The 22,678-nt window shown below is 50.6% G+C and overlaps 1 protein-coding gene and 1 pseudogene across 1 annotated transcript in view; one reads left to right on the plus strand and one right to left on the minus strand.

Annotated features, from left to right (window-relative positions):
- PADI3 (peptidyl arginine deiminase 3) overlaps nucleotides 1-22,678 on the plus strand; it is a 40,129-nt gene that overhangs the window by 13,904 nt on the left and 3,547 nt on the right. The window contains exons 4-15 of the mRNA XM_003934957.3: nucleotides 2,687-2,748; nucleotides 3,753-3,870; nucleotides 4,871-4,996; nucleotides 7,585-7,763; nucleotides 8,354-8,457; nucleotides 8,542-8,653; nucleotides 11,228-11,335; nucleotides 12,532-12,683; nucleotides 15,426-15,570; nucleotides 15,681-15,783; nucleotides 19,162-19,241; nucleotides 22,533-22,658. Coding sequence (XP_003935006.1) covers nucleotides 2,687-2,748; nucleotides 3,753-3,870; nucleotides 4,871-4,996; nucleotides 7,585-7,763; nucleotides 8,354-8,457; nucleotides 8,542-8,653; nucleotides 11,228-11,335; nucleotides 12,532-12,683; nucleotides 15,426-15,570; nucleotides 15,681-15,783; nucleotides 19,162-19,241; nucleotides 22,533-22,658 — 1,415 coding nt within the window. The remainder of the gene's footprint in view (nucleotides 1-2,686; nucleotides 2,749-3,752; nucleotides 3,871-4,870; nucleotides 4,997-7,584; nucleotides 7,764-8,353; nucleotides 8,458-8,541; nucleotides 8,654-11,227; nucleotides 11,336-12,531; nucleotides 12,684-15,425; nucleotides 15,571-15,680; nucleotides 15,784-19,161; nucleotides 19,242-22,532; nucleotides 22,659-22,678) is intronic.
- Nucleotides 14,482-14,802, minus strand: LOC104652479 (small ribosomal subunit protein mS33 pseudogene; annotated as a pseudogene).

The raw sequence follows: 22,678 nt of genomic DNA on the forward strand, positions 1-22,678 counted from the left end.
AAAGAGTCAAATGGAAATGCTATAAATAAAAACCATAGTAATAGAGATTTTAAAAAGGCTTTTGAAGGTTTCATTAGTAGACTTGACACAGCTGAGGAAAGAATCAGTGAACTGGAAGATAAGAAAATAAAAGTTACCCAAACTGAAAGCCAAAGAGAAAAAAGAATAAAATAAACAAATGAAAAAACGTTACAGATCTAAGAGCTCTGGGACAGTGTGAAACGTCTAAATTCAATGAAATTCCCATAGAAATCCCAACATGGCTTTTTAACATAACTTTACAGAGCTGATCCTAAAATTTGTCTGGAAGAGCAAAAGTCAGGAATAGCCAAGACAATTTTGATGAAGAACAAGGTGGATGGATTCACAATTCCAAATATCAAGACTTTCTTTCTCAGGCTATAGTACTTGAGGCATTGTGAAATTGGTATAGAGCAATGGAGCAAATAGAGAACTCAGAGACAGACCTGTGCTGTGTGGTTATCATGTGGCAATAAATGAACTTGGAGCCCTACCTCACATCATATGCAAAAATAAACCTCAAGTGAGTTAAAAATCTTAAGGTGAAAATCAAAATAGAAAGCTTTTAGAAAAGAACATCTTTGTAACCTCAAGATAGTAAATATTTTCTTTAGCAAGGCAAAACAAAAGTGCAAAAACCATAAGGGAAAGATTGCTAAATTAGACTTATTAAAATTAAAAAATTTCTACGCAGCAGAGGACAAGTAAAAAGCCAAACTATGAACTAGGAGAAGAAAGCTGCAATGCATATGGCTGACTTGATGCATATAGAATATGAAGAACTCTAATCAATAAGAAAAGGACAAAAATAATAGACATGGGCAAAAATATGAATAAGCAATTCACAGAATGGAAAGCCCCAGTGATCAAAACCCAGATTGAAAGATGCTTAACTGAGCCTTGCTAAGGTTGTGGAGCTGGGAAACTCCTTACGAAGGAGTGGGTGGGAGTTTGCTTTGGCTCACACACTTGAGAAGCAATTAGCAAAGAAGTTGAAACTGCTTCATCTGTAGGAGGCATTTTTTAGAAGCAGAACTTCTAGGTTACAGAGAATCTATATTTTTGAAGTTGATGGATATCGCCAAATTGCTCTCCAAGAACGCTGTATCGGTATGCGTGTCTGCCAACTGCATAAATGCTTTGCCAACACTGCGTTATCAACTTTTTCCCTTTTTGCCAGTTGGGTAGGTTGGCATCTCACTGTTGTTTTACTTTGCCTTTCTTTAGTTAGGAGTGAGGCTGGGCATTCACATCCACAGCCCAAATATATAAACACACATGGTCATTGGAAAATAACATAGACAAAAAAGTATATAAAGCTTTATTTTACATACATATGTGTGTAAAACATATGTACACACACACACACACACACACACACACACACACACAAATGAATAATTACAAAGCAAACCCAAGTAGCCCAGGAAATAAACAAGAGTAGCACAAGAAATAAGACACAACCAGCACCTTAAAGTTTCCCACAATGTCCTTCTCTGATCATAACTCCTTCCTCCTCCTACAGGTAACCACTATCTTGTGATAAGTATTTTCTTGCTTTTCCTTATGGTTTTACGCCCTGAATATGCATACCCAAATAACATGGTCTAATTTTGCCATCTGATTTTCTGCAGATGCAATCATATCGTGCGTATTCTTTTGTGTTGGGCTTCTTTTACCGCGTATCATGTTTATGTGATGTATCCACTTGTTGCACGGTGGTTGGGTACCTTTTCACATGTTTAAAAATCACTTCAGGCTAAGTGTGGTGGCTCCCGCTTGTAATCCCAGCACTTTGGGAAGCTGGGGTGGGTGGATCACTTGAGCCTAGGAGTTCAAGACCAGCCTGGGCAACATGGTGAAATCCTGCCTCTACAAAAGATACAAAAATTAGTTGGGCATGGTGGCACGTGCCTGCAGTCCCAGCACTCAGGAGGCTGAAGTTGGAGGATCACTTGAGCCCAGGAGACAGAAGTTGCAGTGAGCTATGATCATGCCACTGCACTCTGGCCTGGGCAACAGAGACCCTGTCTTGTCTCAAAAAAAAAAAAAAAAAAAAATCCTCTCAAATTTATTCTTTCTTCTCTCCCTCCTTGCTCCTCATCACTTCTTCTTTAAGAACTGAGAAGACTACTTCTTTTCAGAGCAGGAAGGTTGATTCAGACCTCTTGAATGCTCTATGTGTGTTGTGAAATCTCCCCCAGTGTCTAGGGAGAAATGTTAAGAAGGTGGGATGGGGTGGGATTTGGGAACTGTGAGTTGCTCAGAGAGGACACACCGCCAGCAGGTGGCAGAGCCTGGGTTCATGTTCACTTCTGTTTGACACCAAAGTCCAGGAGTGCTCCCCCAACCCAAGGAGATGAGGCGGCTTTATATAGACAAGAATGTTTCAGGAGACCTGGGCTCGTGCAGGGCGTGCCTGGGAGTACAAGGGCTGCAGGGAAGACTTCCTAGAGCCCAGCGTTTGTCCTGGGCCTTTGCTGGGACCCTGCTTCTTGCTTCAGGCCTCTTTCCCCAGCTCACAGGGCGCAGATGCCTTCACCCCTGGATGGTGTCTCCTTGGAAATGACTTGCCTTTGCCCGGCCCTGGACAAGCCCCAAGGTCAAGGCCTGCCTTGGGCTCCTGGGAGCCTTGTAGTGACTTACCCTCTGCCTCCTCTTGCAGACATCTCTCTGGATTGTGATCTGAACTGTGAGGGAAGGCACGATGGGAACTTTGTAGACAAGGTAGGCATCTCTGCCTGGGCCAAGGAATGGGGAGTGCAGTTTGGAGCTTGCTCTAGGCTGGGTTAAGACGGGTGAGGCCATTACAGGTATCCCCCGCTGCCTCCCAGCTGATGCTGAGGCCAGAGGAGCCAAAAACAGACACCAGGTATGGCTCGGGATCTTCTTTGACCAGGAGAAAAATCATCACCAGGAATTATCAGGCATGGAGGTACCAGCCCTGAGCTAGGCCTTGGTCTGTGCAATCAAGACCTCTGGACTCATAATCTAGGTCAGGAGTGGACAAACTTTTTCTGTGAAAGTCACATAGTAAGGATTTCAGGCTTTGTGGGCCATACGGTCTCAATTCTGCCATTATAGTGCCAAAGCAGCCACAGTTAATACACAAATGGATGGATGAGACTGTGTGCCAATAAAACTTTATTTATACAAACCGGCAGTGGGCCAGATTTGGTCCACAGTTCATAATGTTCTGACCTTGATCTAGACAAGAAGAGAAACCAGATATGAAACTGTTGAAGAACTTGGGACTGAATTGTGGTGGAACTTGGTGCACCGGGAGTTTAGAGAAGGTTGAGGTGGGCTGGGTGGGCGAGGAAGGCTTCCTGGAGGGACACACGCTTGAGCTGGGCTCTGAAAGGATGCAGGAGGGAGGACGTTTCAGGTGCAGGGAATGGCAGGAGCAAAAGCAAGGAGGGTGAAATGGAGGAATGAGCACAGTGTGAGGCATGTGGTCTATAATCAGGAGGTTGCTTATTGAGAAAGAGGATGTTGGCTGAAGGCCCGTCACAGCCAGCCATGAAAGCCAGCTCTGTGCTTTGGACTGGAGGGTGTGGGCCCTAGAGAGCCCTTGCCATTGCCATTTCTTGAGAAGGAGCTGTTTTGGGAACGTGGACCTGGCCACACAGGGGGGAGTGGTCAGGAGGCAGGCCAGGCTGGGGTTCCTGGGCAGGGAGGCACAGGTCGCATCTGAGCTCCCATCACTGGCTGTGCTTTGCCATTGGCAGCGGCAGTGGGTCTGGGGGCCCAGAGGGTATGGTGCCATCTTGCTGGTGAACTGTGACCGTGATGATCCGAGCTGTGGCGTCCAGGACAATGGCGACCAGCACGTGCGCTGCCTGCAAGGTGAGGCTGGGCAGGTCCCGGGTCACTGCTCAGTTACCCCATGGGAGTTCCAACCCACAGGTGGGACTCTGAGGGCAGAGTCCAGGGGACAGTGCCGGCCTCCAGACACACCTCGATGTTCCTTAAAACCCATCTCGGGCTGGCAGCTGCCCCTCCCTAGTTCCCTAGTGCCAGCGAGCACTCACATGCCGGGGCAAAAGCTCTGGAAATGAGCCACCTTGCCATTCTCTTCCTGCAGGAGAGCAGAGGATGCCAGCACTGTTTTAGCACCTACTGTGTGCCAGGCCTTTTCCCCAAATTCTCATTGAATCATCCAAGTAGGACAGTATCATCACCCCAATTTAGAGACAAGGATGCTGAGGCTCAGAAGTCAGGAGACTCCCTGAAGTCTGTTTCTTATCCGGGCCTCCCCTCTCAATCCCAAATCTGTGCCTCCTCCCCCTGCACCTCTGGCCTGTATTTCTGTGGTACCCACCTCCTAATTCCATCTGCCCTGCATTCCAGCCCCATGGAGAATGAGCTGCAGTATTCTGGGGTGTGCTGGGTGCTGTCCAAGGGAGATGCCCATTGCTGCCTTCTGAAGTGGGCACCATTGGAGATGGTGGGTCTGGGGGCCCATGGGTCTCCAGTGGCCTCTCCAGAAGGGAGGGGCTTGTCCAGCATCACAGCGTGGTGATGCTGGGATGGAGACCAGAACCCTCACATGCCTGATGACCACGTGGCCTCACCCTCCTCGCTTCTCTGGAGCACCTGTCCTGTGTCAGACGCTGCCTGGCTATGCCACACTTCATATTTCTCTGGGCAATTCAGGAAACATGAGTCCAAGAGAGCATGGATGTCTTCATGGTTTGCTCTTGATGGCTTCCAGGGTTCTCACAAAGCTGGGGCTGGGAGACCCAGGTCTTGACACCCACTGACCTGGGGAGGGAGCCAGGCAGCAGAGGAAGGTGCCAGCGTCCAGGACCCCCCTGAGTCACCACCACTCTTTCTGGCTTCACAGACCTGGAAGACATGTCTGTCATGGTCCTGCGGACGCAGGGCCCTGCTGCCCTCTTTGATGACCACAAACTTGTCCTCCACACCTCCAGCTATGACGCCGAACGGGCACGGGTCTTCCACATCTGCGGTGAGTTCGTGCCACTCCCCCTCACTATCTGTGCCCTGTTGCCAGGTTGCCTGCCAGGGAACCTCGTCTTCCTGCCTTGGGCCATGGGCAGGTCCTGCTCACACTCCAGGAGATGCCCTGGTGGGGTGGCTGGTCACTGTAAGAACAGTCAGAAGTGGGGGCTTTGGAACTGATGAGCTGGTGTCCCCAGCAAAACACCTGGCCTGAGGTCATTTTACTAAATGAATGAACTTTCCAAATCCATTTTAAGCACATGCAGAAATTCTTATCAAAAATTTCAAATGTACACAAAAGCAAGGCGATGAATCCCCATGTGCCCGTCACTCAGATTCAACAGTTATCAGTGTTTTGTCTGTCTTGCTGACGTATTGTAAAGCCAGCCCCAAAGACCACAGATTTCGCCCCTGCTTAATTCCATTTGTATCCCCCCTAAATAGATGGCTGTTGTTTTAAATAGTCACAGTGCCCAAATCACAAGACATACAAGTAAGAATCTAAATACCTTTGAGAAAGCAAAAATGTATACAGCAATAAGATGCTTTCTTTCTTTCTTTCTTTCTTTCTTTTTTTTTTTGAGATGGCATCTTGCCCTGTCACCCAGACTGGAGTACAGTGGCATGATCTCGGCTCACTGAAACCTCCACTTCCCAGGTTCAAGTGATTCTCCTGCCTCCTGAGTAGCTGGGACTACAGGCACATGCCACCATACCTGGCTAATTTTTTATATTTTTAGTAGAGACGGGGTTTCACTGAGTTAGCCAAGATGGTCTCGATCTCCTGGTCTCATGATCCCTGTGCCTCAGCCTCCCAAAGTGCTGGGATTACAGGTGTGAGCCACCACACCCCTCTACCCCTACTTATTTTTAAAATCATCAGGCAATATTGAAGTATAGAAAGTGAAATCTGAGAGTTCTCTACCCGCCTCTAAATCTGACTCTTTATTTATTTATTTATTTATTTATTTATTTATTTATTTATTTGAGTCAAGATCTTGCTCTTTCTCCCAGGCTGGAGTGCAGTGGCGTGATCTCAGCTCACTGCCACCTCCACCTTTCAGGATCAAGCAATCCTTCCACCTCAGCCTCCTAAGTAGCTGGGACTACAGGAATGTGCCACCACACCCTGCTAAGTTTTGTATTTTTTTTTTTTTTTAAAGACAGGGTTTTACTATGTTGCCCAGGCTGGTCTTGAACTCCTGGCCTCAAGCAATCCACCTGCTTTGGTCTCCCAAAGTGTTAGGATTATAGGCATGAGCCACCGTACCTGGTCTAAATCTGACTCACGCTGTTCACAAGTTGGGATGTGCTCTTCCCAGCTTTGTTCTGCATATACTCCACTGTGTCCATATGCTGCCTCCAATCGGTTTCCTTCATTGAATAATAATTCCACCACTTTCCTGGTATTTATTGAGCTCTATTTTATTCTTTTCCTCTGCTATGTAATATTCCAAAGCATAGAGATGCTATGACTTACACACTTCTCTGAACTGTGGTGGTTTACAGTGTTTTGATTTTATAACAATGCAGGTTGCTTGAGGTCAGGGGCTTTGTTCCTGGCCGTGTCCCAAGTCCAGAACCGCACTCCATGGTGCACTCTAGTTGCACAGTAAATATTTGATGAATGAATGAATAGCGAGCACTCTTGTACAGAAATATATGAATTTGTACCTTTTTTGTTTGTTTGTTTTGAGATGGAGTCTTGTTCTGTCCCCAGGCTGGAGTGCAGTGGTGCGATCTCAGCTTACTGCAACCTCTGCCTGCTGGGTTCAAGCGATTCTCCTGCCTCAGCCTCCTGAGTAGCTGGGATTACAGGTGTGCACCACGACGACCTGGCTAATTTTGTATTTTTAGTAGAGACAGGGTTTCACCATGTTGGCCAGGCTGGGATTGAACTCCTAACTTCAGGTGATCCCCCCGCCTCAGCCTCCTAAAGTGCGGTGATTATAGGCAGGAGCCACTGCATCTAGCCTATATATGCATTTTTTTTTTTTTTTTTTTTTGAGACAGAGTTTCGCTCTTGTTACCCAGGCTGGAATGCAATGGCGCGATCTCGGCTCACCGCAACCTCCGCCTCCTGGGTTCAGGCAATTCCCCTGCCTCAGCCTCCTGAGTAGCTGGGATTACAGGCACGCGCCACCATGCCCAGCTAATTTTTTGTATTTTTAGTAGAGACGGGGTTTCACCATGTTGACCAGGATTGTCTCGATCTCTTGACCTTGTGATCCACCCGCCTCGGCCTCCCAAAGTGCTGAGATTACAGGCGTGAGCCACCGCGCCCGGCTGTAGATGCGTTTTTGTAGGAAAGATACCTAGTGGTGGAATTGCTGAGCTAGGGGTAAAGCTTACTTTCTTGAATGCTGCCAAATTGCACTCCAAAAAGACATGAGCACCAATCTTAGAAAGGAAGACCCTTCCCCCAGCTGTGCCGCCACGGTGAAGTACCTGCCTCTCTGCTGCCAGTGGGGGTAAAAGGAGGGAGTTGTAGGACTTGCAATTTTTGATGAGGCTACAGGCCCCTTCCTGTGTCCCTCATGCTCATGCACCCTGGGCCCACAGCGAGTCACAGCCATCCCTTCCCTCCCATCCCAGGTCCTGAGGATATGTGTGAGGCCTATAGGCACGTGCTGGGCCAAGACAAGGTGTCCTATGAGGTACCCCGCTTCCATGGGGATGAGGAGCGCTTTTTTGTGGAAGGCCTCTCCTTCCCTGATGCCGGCTTCACAGGACTCATCTCCTTCCATGTCACTCTGCTGGACGACTCCAATGAGGTAGGGGCAGAGCAGGTTCAAGAGGAGCTCTGCTCGGGACCAGTCTGGGCAACATGGCAAAACCCCATCTCTACAAAAAAAAAAAAAAAAAAAAAAAAAAACAAATATTAGCGAGATATAGCAGTATGCACCGATAGTCCCAGCTACTTGGGAGGCTGAGGTGGGAGGATCACCTGAACCCAGGGAGGCTGAGGTTGCGGTGAGCTGTGATCACCCCACGGCACTCCAGCCTGGGCAACAAAGGAAGACTCTGTCTCCAAAAAAAATTAATAATAATAAAGGGCTGTGGGAAGGGCTCCATTCCTGGTAAGTCTACCGGGCATCACTGGTGTGAAAGACCCCAGACTTCTTGACCACCCCCTGGTTCATTTCCATCTTGCAGAGAGGCAAGGGGCTTTCTTCCGGACCACAGTTGTGTAATCCATTCACATTGAGTCAAGGTCTTGCTCCATCGCTCAGGCTGGAGTGCAGGGGTGTGATCTCAGCTCACTGCAGCCTCCACCTTTCAGTCTCAGCAATCCTTCCAGAGGCCCCCCCAGGCCTCTGGACTCCAAGTCCAGTGCTCTTTCTCCCCTGGTCTGCCCCTGTAGGCTTTCTCGGCGTCCCCTATCTTCACGGACACTGTTGTGTTCCGAGTGGCACCCTGGATCATGACCCCCAGCACCCTGCTGCCCCTAGAGGTGTATGTGTGCCGGTGAGTCTCGGGGCAGTGGGTGGTCCCTCTGGCCCCCAGGACCCGGCTCCATCCCGCGCCCCTCTTCCTTGGGTTTGTCCGTAGTGTGAGGAACAACACGTGCTTTGTGGATGCGGTGGCAGAGCTTGCCAGGAAGGCCGGCTGCAAGCTGACCATCTGCCCACAGGACGAGAATCGCAATGACCGCTGGATCCAGGTAACCACAGCCACTGGGCAGGGCCCGGCCACGATGCCCTCTGGGAGGGAGAGGCCTTCATCTGGGGTGCTCCCCAGGGAACTTGGTGCCCTTTCTAATGTGTGAGACCTAGAGGCCTCTCTCCAGAACTTTCTGGAGACCCAGACACACACTGAATGCTGGATTAAATACCCATTCACCCATCAGATCTGGGCTAGGCACCACGCTAGGCCCCTGGGGTGGCACAATAAGAGACACACACTCCCTGCCCTCAACAGCTGAGACCAGTGGTTCTTATCAAGAGGCGATTGGTACCCAGCAGACATTTGGCAGTATCTGCAGACAGTGCTCAGGACAAGCCCCTACAATAACATATTATCCAGTCCCACGCATCAGTAGTGTCGAGGCTAAGAAGCCCTGATGTGCAGAATGATTGCTCCAAGCTATAAAATACCTACTCCTACAATCTAGGGTGTAGGCATGGTGAAACCCTGTCTCTACAAAAAAGTTAAAAAATTAGCAGGGCATGGCCGGGCACAGTGGCTCACACCTGTAATCCCAGCACTTTGGGAGGCCAAGATGGAAGGATCACCCGAGGTCAGGAGTTCAAGACCAGCTTGGCCGACACGGTGAAACCCTGTCTCTGCTAATAACACAAAAATTAGCCCAACGTTTTAGTGCACACCTGTAATCCCAGCTACTCAGGAGGCTGAGGCAGGAGAACTACTTGAATCTGGGAGGTGGAGGTTGTAGTGAGCTGAGATCTTGCCACTGCACTCCAGCCTGGGCAACAAGGGAGAAACTCTGTCTCAAAAAAAAAAAAAAAAAAAAAAAAAAAGCAGGGCATGGTGGGGCATGTCCTTAGTCCTAGCTACTCTAGAGGCTGAGGTCAGAGGATCACCTGAGTCTGGGGAGATCAACGCTGCAGTGAGCTGTGATTGTGCCACTATACTCCATCCCGGGCAACAGAACGAAACCTTATCTCAAAAGAAAAGAGAGAAAGAGAGAGAGAGAGAGAGAGAAAGAAAAAAAAAGAGGAAGGAAGCAAGGAAGAAGGGAAGGAAGGGAGGAAGGAAGGAAGATCTGGGGTACAGAGGCTGCACCAGCGAAGCGCCAGCAGGGTTTGGGGGATGCAACATCACCTCTGCCTAGGAAATCAGTGAAGACCTCCGAGAGGGAGAGCATCTGAGCTGGACCAGATTTGGCAGATGAGTGCACATGACTTCTGCCATTTTTGCGGCATTTACTGCAGGCTAGGCATAGCATCATTTCATCTTCTTGACAACCCTCTGTAAATCCCCCATAATTCAGGAGCTCTCAGGGGAGCATGACTGGGCCACAGAGCTGATAAAGGCAGTGCTGAGACTCAGGCTGCCAAGGACCAGGCTGTACAGGATGGTGGTCCTGGCCGAGGCCAAGCATGTGCAAAGGCCCAGGGGTGGGAGGCACGAGAGAGAACCTTGTGTGTTCTCCTCAGTCAGGACACTGGTTCTGGGAAAGGCAAGAGTTGAGGTGGGAGACCTCGAATGCCACGTTAAGGAGCTTTCCTCTTGGCTGGAGGTCAGTCCAGTGAGGGGGTTTGGGGCAGGACTCTGGGGCAAGATGGACTGGGTTTAGAGCCTGGCTGTGCCGCCAACTAGCTGTGAGCTTTGGGACAAACATTTTTTATTTTTTAAATTTTTATTTATTTTTCGAATTAATTTATTTTGAATCTATTTTATTTATTTCTTTTTGGAGACAGCGTCTCTCTCCGTCACCCTGGCTGGCGTGCCACGGCGTGATCACAGCTCACTGGCAGCCTCAAGCCCCTGGGATCAAATGATCCTCCTGCCTCGGTCTCCCGAGTAGCTGAGACTACAGGTGCCACCACCAGGCTCAGCTCATTTTTTGTGCACAGGGGGTCTTGTTATGTTGCCCAGGCTTGTCTCTAACTCCTGGCCTCAAGCAGTCCTCCTGCCTGGGCCTCCCAAAGTGCTGGGATTATAGGTGTGAGTGACCACGCCCGGACTGGATAAATAATTAGACGTCTTTGTTCCTCACTTTCCTCATCTGTCACATGGGGTGATTATGGTGCCCATGCCTACGCGTGTCATGAGGATGAATGGAGTTACTATCTATAAAGAGTTTAGGACAGGTTGTGGGTATGTCCTTCATTCAAACGGGGCCATTTTTTCCTCCAGAACCAGAGGCGTCAAGGCTGGCCTGGCACATTTATGGGTCTGAGGAGGAGGCGTGTTTGTACCCCATCAGGACCCCTCAGCCCTGTCCAACTCAGGCCACATGGGAGCTTCTCTGTGTCCACCTGCCCTGGCCCAGCACTCACGGGGATACCCCCAAGGTCATGTCCATGTTCTTGTTCACCTCTGGCCTCGGTCTTGCTGTGTGACCTTAGACAAGTGTACCTTCTCTTAGAGCCTCCCGCCCCTCCTCCAGTCAGCAGGCACCCTGACTTCGGTCCCCTCCATCTCCAAGTGCAAAACAGGTTTGGGACAGGGGACACAGTGAGCAGTCCGCCCCACAGGGGTCAGAGCCAAGCCAGCAGCGGCAGCTGGTGATGGTCACAGCTGTGCGTGTCTCGCCTCTCCTCACTTGCAGGATGAGATGGAGCTGGGCTACATTCAGGCGCCACACAAGACCCTCCCGGTGGTCTTTGATTCCCCAAGGAATGGGGAACTGCAGGATTTCCCTTACAAAAGAATCCTGGTGAGTGGTCCCCGGCTGGCTGCTGCCCACCCCTGAGAGCTGAGAGGCCTTACCCCAAGGGTCACACCAAGGTGTGGGGTACAGAGGGCAGCAGTGGAAACTGTGCTCTTGAGGGATAAGGGTAGGGTTGCCAGATAAAATGCAAGAGATGCCCAATCAAATATGAATTTCAGGCAAGCCACAGGTAACTTTTTGGTGTAAGTATGTCCCAAATATTGCATGGGATACACTTAGACTAAAAAAAGTGTTGTGTATCTAAAATTCAAACTCAACTGGGCATCCTGTATTTTTATGGATTAAATCTGACAGGGCTAAATGGGGAGGCACGACGGTGCACCTGTTCAGAACACAAGCTTTAGAGCCAGAACAGCCTTGCTCCATTATTTACATGCTGTGTGGTGTTGCATGAGTTGCTACCCCTCTCTGAGCCTCGGTTTCCTCATCAGTAAAAATGATATTTTGGCTCTGGCCTCACAGGCGTTTGTGAAGCTTCTCATCATCACGGTACCTGCATGGAGGGAGTTAGCTGGTATCATTATTGTCATAAAAAAGATAACGGAGGAGGTGATGGCTGCTAACCGGGACCTCCTGAGAAAAGAGGGGTGACTTGCTTGGTGCCATAAAGAATAGGAGGCCCCTCCAACCCCGTCACGGGTCATACAGGTGTTAGGAGCTCTCTCTTGGCCCTTGATGTTGTTGAAGTTCCTTCTGAGAGATGGCCCTGGGGAGGTCTCCCTTTCTCTAGAGTTCAAAGACAGGTTCTCGGAGGGCCATCGGCAGCCCCTTGGTTCCCACAACTGGCCCCTTGGGCAGCTCCCTGCCCTCGGGCTAGACCTGGCAGGAAGGCTATGCAGGCAAGGGGGTGGGGTGGCCATGGCGGGTGCAGGAGCAACCAGAGCACCCCGTGCTGTCTTGTCATGACGGTGACCGTGACTGTGACCTCAACCATGGGGGATAATGCTGCCCTGATAAGACGGCAGGGCCAGAGAATGCAAGCACTTCCCAACTTGGCCTGCTATGTGTGCATGAAATATTGACTGGATCAGATGCCCCACCCACTGTCAATAACTCTGTATTTCCATCTGAAGAATGGATGGCCTCTCCCACCCTGTCTTTAAGAAGCTCAGAGCCCAGCAAGTTGGTTCAGGCTCTTCCTGGTACCCTCCACCCCCACCTGACTTGGTTTCCCTCTCCAGGGTCCAGATTTTGGTTACGTGACTCGGGAACCCCGCGACAGGTCTGTGAGTGGCCTGGACTCCTTTGGGAACCTGGAGGTCAGCCCCCCGGTGGTGGCCAATGGGAAAGAGTACCCCCTAGGGAGGATCCTCATTGGGGGCAACCTGCCTGGGTGAGAGGCCGGGAGTGGCGTTTCTAGGGCAGGGCGGAGGCTGAGGGTTGGGGGCGGTGATGGTGGTGGAACAGGGGTCATTCCACTCCTTGAAGAGAATCAGAAACAAGGAGTGATGAAATTCTACTCCCGGATGTGGTGGGGGTGCTGGGTGTTCACCACACGTGGTCCACGTCGTGGACTTTGAAACTGGAAAGAGTAGAAACCTGAGACATCGTTCAGTTCCACATTTTGATTTTACAAGTGGGCCCAGAGAGGGTAAGTGAGTCACATAGAAAGCAAAGTTATAATGATACTAGTGCTAGTCAATCTACAGTCACAGAAGAAAAGTTTCTATTCCCAGCAGTCCTGGGAGAAAATGCATTTAAGTCAAAGCTTGTTCACACTAGCACGCAAATGACTGATATCAGATCTTTTTCTGAGAGCAAGTGAAGTGAGGTACAAGACATGCTAAGTGAGATGAAAATAGCATACAGAGAGAGTAACAAATTATGGGCCAGGCGTGGTGGCTCACGCCTGTAATTCCAGCACTTTTGGAGGCCAAGGTGGGTGAATATCGAGGTCAGGAGTTTGAGACCAACCTGACTGACATGGTGAAACCTCATCTCTACTAAAAATACAAAAAATTAGCTGGGCATGGTGGCAGGTGCCTATAATCCCAGCTACTCGGGAGGCTGAGGCAGGAGAAGCATTTGAACCCGGAAGGTGGAGGTGGCAGTGAGCTGAGATTGTGCCACTACACTCCAGCCTGGGCGACAGGGCGAGACTCCATCTCAAAAACAAACAAACAAAAAAACAAATTCTGTGTTGTTCAGTGGTGACAGAAAAGGAATTCTATCATACTGGTTACTTGCTGTGGATTAGACCAAGACACTGAGCTCACCAAATGCAGCAAAACTGTTAGAACAGACTTGGGATCAAATAATGAACAAATCCAGAATCAAGCTTTGGAAGGGACTTACTCCCCTCACATACATAATCCCATTGAAAGAGGAAGCTGGGCCATGCGCTTAGATACGTTTTCCTAAGGCTTGAACGTGGGGGTGAAATCGATCTCTTAGGGAATAAGAACTGGATGTGAAAGCAGTTCTGAAGGTTCTCCTGGATGGTGGGACCTGGTGGGTCATTGCCTTGGTGTGACTGACGTGTCCTGAGTCTGCCCCTGCAGAACTCACCCTGATGGAATTGTAAAATATTCATATCTGGCCAGGCACGGTGGCTCACGCCTGTAATCCCAGCACTTTGAGAGGCCGAGGTGGGCAGATCACTTGAGGTCAGAGGTCGAGACCAGCCTGGCCAACATGGTGAAACTCCATCTCTACTAAAAATACAGAAAAATTAGCCTGGCATGGTGGTGCACGCCTGTAATCCCAGTTACTTGGGAGGCTGAGATAGGAGGATCCCTTGAACCTGGGACGTGGACGTTGCAATGAGGCAACTCTGCACTCCAGCCTGGGTGACAGAGTGGCATTCCATCTCAGAATTAATTAATTAAAATATACATATTATCTTTCCCGTTTATAAAAGTAATGCATTTTTTTGTTTGTTTTTATTTATTCATTTCATTAGAGAACTAGGTAAACGTCACATTACATGGCCAAGGCCAAAATAATTTTGCACAGTTAGAATGTGTTCAAGAAACCAGCCACAATTTAACTAGATTAGAAGGATATGACCATGTTCCTCCAAATAACCTTCATTTAGGAAGATGACATTCCTCCAATATGTGGAAAGACAGTAAATGCACTTTCTTCTCTCTGTCACTGAGGAAGAAATTCTCCCTCTTGAGGGACCAACATTATTTCTTTGTTGCTGCTCTTTTCCCTTCTCCTTTCTTTGGTTTCCCCTTTCCACAAAGGTTCTTTAGTGGTTTTTGCGCATCCATAAAATCCTGATGCTCATCTCTGTAGAGTCCCAGAAGTCGGAGTGTCCGCATGAGTCCAGAGTAAGTGTGGGGATCTGGATACCAGTCATAAGTCTCCTTCTTCTTGGCCAAGGGCAGTTCACTGAACAGTTTCACCACTTTCATAGACTTGGAATCAGTAGGCCTGGCGACGTCACCAAACAGCCGAGCACTGCGACGAGACATGCGCAAGGCATATTCTGAAAGGAAGGACATTTCTTGAGTGGCAAGGAGTTAGAGTTCAAAGGTAGCCAGAAGGAGGAGGGAGCTCAGTAGGGCAGTAGTTACTGAAGCCATCACAGAATGCTGTTATCTCCATGTCCATTTTGGAATGTGGCAAATTACTGGGATACGTAACTGAACCTGATCTTCCTCACCCATGCGTCCTTGTCCCGGAAGACCCGCCCCCCCCACCTTTTTTTTTGTTTTTTATTGAGACAGAGTCTTTTTTTTTTTTGAGACAGAGTTTTGCTCTTGTCACCCAGGCTGGAGTGCAGTGGCATGATTTTGGCTCACCGCAACCTCCACCTCCTTGGGTTCAAGCGATTCTCCTGCCTCAGCCTCCTGAGTAGCTGGGACTACAGGCATGTGCCACCATGCCTAGCTAATTTTGTATTTTTAGTACATGTTAGTCAGGCTGGTCTCAAACCCCACCTCAAGGTAATCCGCCCGCGTCGGCCTCCCAAAGTGCTGGGATTACAGGTGTGAGCCACTGTTCCCGGACTGTTTTGTTTTTTAAAAAATCAGATATTGCAGAAATGCTAAACTCTTGTCATTTTATTTCTGCATGGAGTCTTTTTAGTTAAGCGACTTTTTTTTTTTAACCTCTTGGGCCCCAGGTCAAGTGGCCGCAGGGTCACCCAGGTGGTGCGGGACTTCCTCCATGCGCAGAAGGTGCAGCCCCCCGTGGAGCTCTTTGTGGACTGGCTGGCTGTAGGCCACGTGGATGAGTTTCTGAGCTTCATCCCTGCCCCCGATGGGAAGGTAAGGGCTTTGTGCATGACATGTCTTTCCCCGGCATCTGGGGCAAGAACTGAGTTCCAGGGCATCATGCCAAGGCAGGAGGCTCAGCTGAATCTGTTCTCTGCACACAGGGCTTCCGGATGCTCCTGGCCAGCCCGGGGGCCTGCTTCAAGCTCTTCCAGGAGAAGCGGAAGTGTGGCCACGGGAGAGCCCTCTTGTTCCAGGGGGTTGTTGGTGGGTAACAGCGCCGTGTCCCTTCCCGCTCGCAACTTGCTTGCCTCTCGCCCAAATTAAGACACTTTACGGCTTGAGGGGGGAGGGCACGTTTTAAAGCAGGGCTGTGTCCCCAGATTCAGGGCTTCTCACTCCTATCCCTGGACACCTTGCTTGGGCCGGGGATCGGGGTGATAGACGGTGGACATGGACAGAGTGGGGACATAGCAGCTTCCCAGGGATGTGACCAGTGCAGTCACACCATGGAGCTTCAATGTTCTGCAGTCACTGTCCTGAAATCTGAATTCTGTTTTGTGAGGATCGATGGAGTATCTGTGGGGCTTGGAGCCTCTGCTCAAGCACAGTCCTGTCTCCCAGCCTGCCTGCCTCCCTGGCACAGATTCTCTGCTGCCCACTCCTGTGCTCCCTGGAGCCCTGGTGCCAGGCCTCCCCCTCTCTGTCACTGTCCTGAGATGCTGCAGCACTCTGCCCCCAGCAGGAGCCTGGCATAGGGAGGGTTGGTTGGGCACGTGTGCCGCTCAGCATTTTCATGACATCATTCATCCCTGTCCTGCAAGGGCATTTGGTGGGCAACTTGGGAGGCGTAAGTGTCTCACCCAGCCTTGCTCAGGTACCCGGCACATGCTCAGAGGCCACAGTACTCTGGAGGTTGCCTATTTGCCTTGACTTGGGGTGGCGGGTCTGTAGGAAAGAGATGCCAGGCTGGACTTGCCAGCCCCATGCCAGGGCACAGCATATGGGTCTCATAGCAGAGACATGCCCAGGCACAGCCCACTGGTAGCCAGGCCTCCACTGTGAGGCCCAAGGCTGTGCCCTGACACCAGCAAGGGTCTGCCCAGCCCCACGTGTGTCCCCCGCAAAGTGCAATATGAAAAAGCAAATAAAAACCACTGTGAGAGGTCAGAGAGAGACCTGGAGAGCTTTATACTGTAGCACCTTTAATGGTGCCCTTTTCCCGGCACTTTAAACACGGGGCTGGCATTTGCCTTTTCTTTTTTGGGAAGGGTCTATCAGCTAGACTGGAGTGCAGTGGCATGATCTCAGCTCACCACAGCCTCCACCTCGTAGACTTAAGCGATTCTCCCACGGCAGCGTCCCAGGTAGCTGGGACCACAGGCATGCACCACCATGCCTGGCTAATTTTTCGTATTTTTTGTAGAGATGGAGTCTCGCCATGTTGCCCAGGCTGGTCTTGAACTCCTGAGCTCAAGTGATCTGTAGGTCTTGGCCTCCCAAAGTGCTGGGATTACAGGTGTGAACCACTGTGTCTGACCAGGGCTCACTTTTTTTTTTTTTTTTTTTTCCACTGGAGGAATTTTTGAGAGAGGGAGCTGTCTGGACTGGAGCCATCCGGCAGGCTTGCTGGAAGGGCTCTCAAATTCACTCCCTTATCAGCCCCACAGAGACTGCCTGAATCCCAGAGGAGCCTCCCTTTCTTAGTGACCCCAGGGGTCACAGGGCAAAGACCCTTTGTCACAAAGGATCGTAGACTTTCTTGGTCCCATGGCCTCAGGGGAGGCAGATAGCATCCTGAACCAAACAGCTCAGAGAGTAAAAAGCTTCTGTAGAACTCAGACGCTCCCAAGTAGAATAGCTTCCGACGTCCCCTGGCTCTCTGATTGCCAGTGTTAACGTTTTCCGACACAACCCCAGAGCCCCAGCAGTAAAGCGGTAGAGATATGGTCTTTCTTGGTCCTGTCACTCCCTAAGGGACCATGACTAGACTCTGCTGAACCTAGAGTAAGTCTTAGAAATCCTTGAATCCAAAATATGGACCAGGCAGGGAGATATGCCACCTTCATCTTTCCAGGGAGAACCATGTTTATGGTGAGCAAGACCCAGGAATGGGTTGAGCAAAGTTATTCCAACCTGCCCAGCTGGGAGGGAGAGTGGGAGAATTCACAGGAGGGAGGTCATAAGCAGCCACGCCACAGGCTGGAGTGCAGTGGCACGATCTCTGCTCACCGCAGCCTCCACCTCCCAGACTTAAGTGATTCTCCCACTGCAGCCTCCCGAGTAACTGGGACCACAGGCATGCACCACCATGCCTGGCTAATTTTTTGTAGATATGGAGTCTCGCCGTGTTGCCCAGGCTGGTCTTGAACTCCTGAGCTCAAGTGATCTGTCGGTTTTGGTCTCCCAAAGTGTTGGGATTACAGGTGTGGGATTACAGGTGTTGGGATTACACTGTGTCTGGCCAGGACCCACTTTTTCTTTCTTTCTTTCTTTTTTTTTTTTTTTTTGGCACTGGCGGAATTTTGAGAGAGGTAGCTGGCCAACACTTAGGTAGGGACTGCGGTCTTATACAGACACAAAGGCCAGAGCACTTATCAGGCACCTCAGTGCTCCAGGCCTCATGCTGTGTGCATCACATGTGTTATCTCATTTGATCTCACGAAAGCCTGTGGGATGACTATCACCCACATTTATAACCAAGAATGTGAGGCTCGGAGAGGGGAAGTCACTGGCCCAGAGGCCTCAGCAAGATTGCAGTGGAGCTGGGACTGGACCCCAGCTGCCTGCCTTTAACTGGGTGAAGTGAGTGTTGGACCTGCACGTGGGTCGGGGCGCCCTCTCCTTTCCCTTGGTCAAGGCTTGAGGCCCTTTGCCAGACCTGGACTTGGGTTTGAATCACAAGCCCCACATATCCTACCCGTGTGACCTTGGGCAAGTCTGACTTCTCTGAGTCTCAGTTTTCTCATCTGTAAGCGGGGATCATACTGCATACCTTGTGGGGGGTGACCATGAGGGTTAAATGAGATGCTGAATGCGGGCACTCCCCTCGGGGCCTGCCCGTGGTAAGCGCTTACTAAGGATTGCGTGCCATTGACTCTAGCCTCCCCTTCCGTGTCCAGACTCATCTCCACAGACACCCCATCAGGCTGGGAAAAGCTGCGCCCCTGGGAGGTCCCCATTTCATGCAGTCACCTCCTGGAGGGCAGGGTTGGGGACTGGTGGTGTCCGAATCCCAGGACTGGCTGGTTTGCTGGTCAGTGAACCTATAAAACCTGACTCTGATGGTGGGTGGGTGGGCAGCAACTGACCCAGCTCCCTGCTAAGCCAAAGCAAGAGGAATCCTCAGCCAGTGCCCTGGGGCGGTTGTAAATTTCCAGCGAAAGGCGTTCCCACTTCCAATGAACTCAAATAAAGGTCTAAAGTTCGTTGCGCAATGGCAACCAGACCCTCCCACTCCTTACACCCCCAGATGTGGACAGTGGCCAAGGCAAGCTCGGACAGGTGGTGCCCACCCAAGGCCCGGGAAAGTCAGAGGCCGCTGACTCGGCAGGACCAGTAGCTGTGAACTGTCTGCTTCCCTGGGCAGGTGGCCCTCACATGGGTGCTGTGCCTGCCCTTCCCTTTCATCTCTCTCCTTCACAGATAATGAGCAAGTCAAGACCATCTCCATCAACCAGGTGCTCTCCAATGAAGGCCTCATCAGCTACAATAAATTTGTGCAGGTACAGGGGCTGTGGTGTACCTGCGGGCTGTGACTTGGGAGTAGGCAGGGCTGGAGGCAAGAATGGGATACATAAATCTGAGGCTCACTCTTCGTGAAAGCTCAGGTTGAAACAGGCCCAGACAGAGGGGCCCCAGGAGAAGTGAGGGGAGGAAGGCATGTGCATGGGAGGAGGACAGGTATTCCATGCAGAGGGAACAGCACAGGCGATGGCCCTGAGGTGGAATGAACAAGACTGGAGTGTTTTAGGACAGGCCAAGAGGCTGACGTGGAGCAAGAAGAGGTCAAGTCACATCACGGGAGGCCTCGTAGGGCATCGCTAGAACTTTGGCTGTGACTCTGAGTGAGGTTCGAGGCCATTAGGGGATTGCAGCCGAGGAGAAACCAGTCTGACTTATGTATTAGAAGATCTCTTGGCCAGGCGCAGTGGCTCATGCCTGTAATCCCAGCAATTTGGGAGGTCAAGGCAGGTGGATCATGAGGTCAGGAGTTTGAGACCAACCAGTTGGGGACCAGCCTGGCCAACATGGCGAAACCCCGTCCCTACTAAAAATACAAAGATTAGCCAGGCATGGTGATGTGTGCCTGTAATCCCAGCTACTCGGGAGGCTGAGGCAGGAAAATCGCTTGAACGTGGGAGGCAGAGGTTGCAGTGAGCCGAGATTGCACCACTGCACTCCAGCCTGGGTGACAGAGCAGGAAAAAAAAATCTCTCTGCTGCTGTGTTGAAAACATATTAATGTTCTGTGGAGGTAAGGGCTGACAGTATATTCCAGCAGGAACACACGGCACCTGGAGATGGATAAGTGGAGAAGAGGTTGATGAAGTGGATATTTACAAAGGCACAGGCAGGCTCAAGGAAACTAACAAGGGACTGTGCAGTGTCCCAGGCTAGGATGAGCAGGAAGGGTTACCACCCCTACACCTGAAGGAATGACGGAGAGGAACTGTTACTGGAAGCTGGAAAGACCACCAGGAGACAGGAGATGTGACAGCCCACCCACAGTGACCTGGGGAGGGAGCTGCAGGGGACCGCAGCTGTATTCTTCTCCTTCTCTGCTCTCATTTGCTGAGCCCAGTCAGGAGCCAGAGGACACTGAGTCCTTGATTCATAGGGATCAGCCTCCCCCTGCACAGAACAGAGATGGGTGTCCAGTGTTCCAGAAGAGGAAGCGGAATTTCCCACTCAGGGACTGCGTGAGTCAAAATCCTCCAAGAATGTCGAGATGGGGTTAAACATGTAAGGGTTTTATTAGTGAAAATGCCTGTGTGAGGACGTAGAGCGGGAGCCAGAGAAGACTGGGGGGCCCTGAGTGAAGAAGAGGGAAGGTGGGGCGCACAGACCCTGTTCTGCATGCAGCCTGAGGAACCTTCAGCAAAGTTGTGGGGGATTCCACCAGAGGAGTCCCTTGTCTCTCAGAAACGGGTCTGCATGAGTGTACCCATCACCCTCAGCCATTGGCTAGGAGCAGCTGGTGAGAGGTGTGACCTCAAACCCAGGAAGGGCTTCAGAGCCGGGCAGCAAGCACCTTGGTCAGTTCCACTCCTAAGTTGGAGGTGTGCAAGAGGAGTTATGCCATATGGGGCGAGAGCGGAGACCCGAGAGGAAGGCATCACAGTCCACCAGGTGGGAGTGGCTGGCCGTCAGACAGGTGGGAAGGGGGCAGACTGGGAACAGACGGCAAAGGTAGCACCCACAGGACTTGCTGATGGATTGGATATGGAGGAGGGGATGGGAGACAAGATTAACAGCAAGGCTTGTGGTCCTAGCAGCTGAGTGAACAGCAGCAACATTTACGAAGCTGAAGAACCCTAGGGGAAGGCAGGGTTGTGGGGTAGAAATGAAGTTTCTCTTTGGACACATCATGTTTAGAGAGCCTGTTAGACGCCCAGGTGAAGATGCTAAATAGGCAGCCATACTTAACACACCTGAGCTCAGGAGAGAGCTGGGCTGCCTAGAGAGATTGGGATTAGCCGGGCATGGTGGCGGGTACCTGTAATCCCAGCTACTCAGGAGGCAGAAGCAGGAGAATCACTTGAGCCCAGGAGGCATAGGTTGCAGTAAGCCAAGATTGTGCCACTGTACTCCAGCCTGAGTGACAGAGTGAGTCCCTGTCTCAAACAAACAGGCAGGCCGGGCATGGTGGCTCACACCTGTAATCCCAGCACTTTGGGAGGCCAAGGTGGGCCGGTCACCTGAGGTCGGGAATTTGAGATCAGCCTGGCTAACATAGTGAAACTCCGTCTCTACTAAAAATACAAAAATTAGCTGGGTGTGGTGGTGCACACCTGTAGTCCCTGCTACTCAGGAAGCTGAGGCAGGAGAACTGCTTGAGCCTGGGAGTTGGAGGTTGTAGTGAGCCGAGATTGTGCCATTGCACTCCAGCCTGGGCAACAGAGTGAGACTCCGTCTCAAAAACAAACAAACAAACAAACAAACAAACAAACAGACAAACAGTGTTGGGAGAAACACGTTTGGGAGTTGTCACTGTATAGAGGTGTTTTAAACTATGAGACAGGCTGAGTGCAGTGGCTCACGCCTGTAATCCCAGCACTTTAAGAGGCCAAGGCGGGCAGATCACCGGAGGTCATGAGTTTGAGACCAGCCTGGTCAACATGGTGAAACCCTGTCTCTACTAAAAATACAAAAATTAGCTGGGTGTAATATGGTGGGTGCCTGTAATCCCAGCTATTTGGGAGTCTGAGGCAGGAGAATCACTTGAACCGGGAGGCAGAGGTTGCACTGAGCCGAGATCACACTACTGCGCTCCAGCCTGGGTGACAGAGAAAGACTCCGTCTGAAAAAAAAAACCCATGAGACAGAATGAGCTCCTCTAAGCCATGAGGGATTTGAAGATGAGGGTCAAGGGTGGAGCACTCTGAAACACTCATTTTTAACCTTACTGTGATAGGGCCGTGAGAGGGTGCACACGGGATGTCCTGCTGAGGACATTTTTTTTTTTTTCATGAATGCTCATAAGTTTTATTCAAATAGCACAAAACTTTAAGCAACTCAAATGAATTAACAGTGATAGATCTATACATTGCAATATTACTCAGCAACAAAAAGAAATGAACTACTGATACACGCAACAACACAGATAAATCTCAAAAGCGTCATGATAAATAAATCAGGTATATTTTGACAAAGGGGCACAAAGGTAAGATCTGTGTGGACAGTTGACCTGTGGGCAACTGGGTATCCTCCCTCTCCTCAACCATGCATGACGCCTTGGGTGTCCCCAACACACACTGGCAAGTTGTCCCCAACTGTGGCCCTTCCCCCCACCAGAGCTGCATCGACTGGAACCGTGAGGTGCTGAAGCGGGAGCTGGGCCTGGCGGAGTGTGACATCATTGACATCCCGCAGCTCTTCAAGACCGAGAGGAAAAAAGCAGTGGCCTTCTTCCCTGACTTGGTGAGACCACCACCCGTGAC

The sequence above is a fragment of the Saimiri boliviensis genome, chromosome 11 (genome assembly GCF_048565385.1).
Source record: "Saimiri boliviensis isolate mSaiBol1 chromosome 11, mSaiBol1.pri, whole genome shotgun sequence".
Taxonomy (NCBI): domain Eukaryota; kingdom Metazoa; phylum Chordata; class Mammalia; order Primates; family Cebidae; genus Saimiri; species Saimiri boliviensis.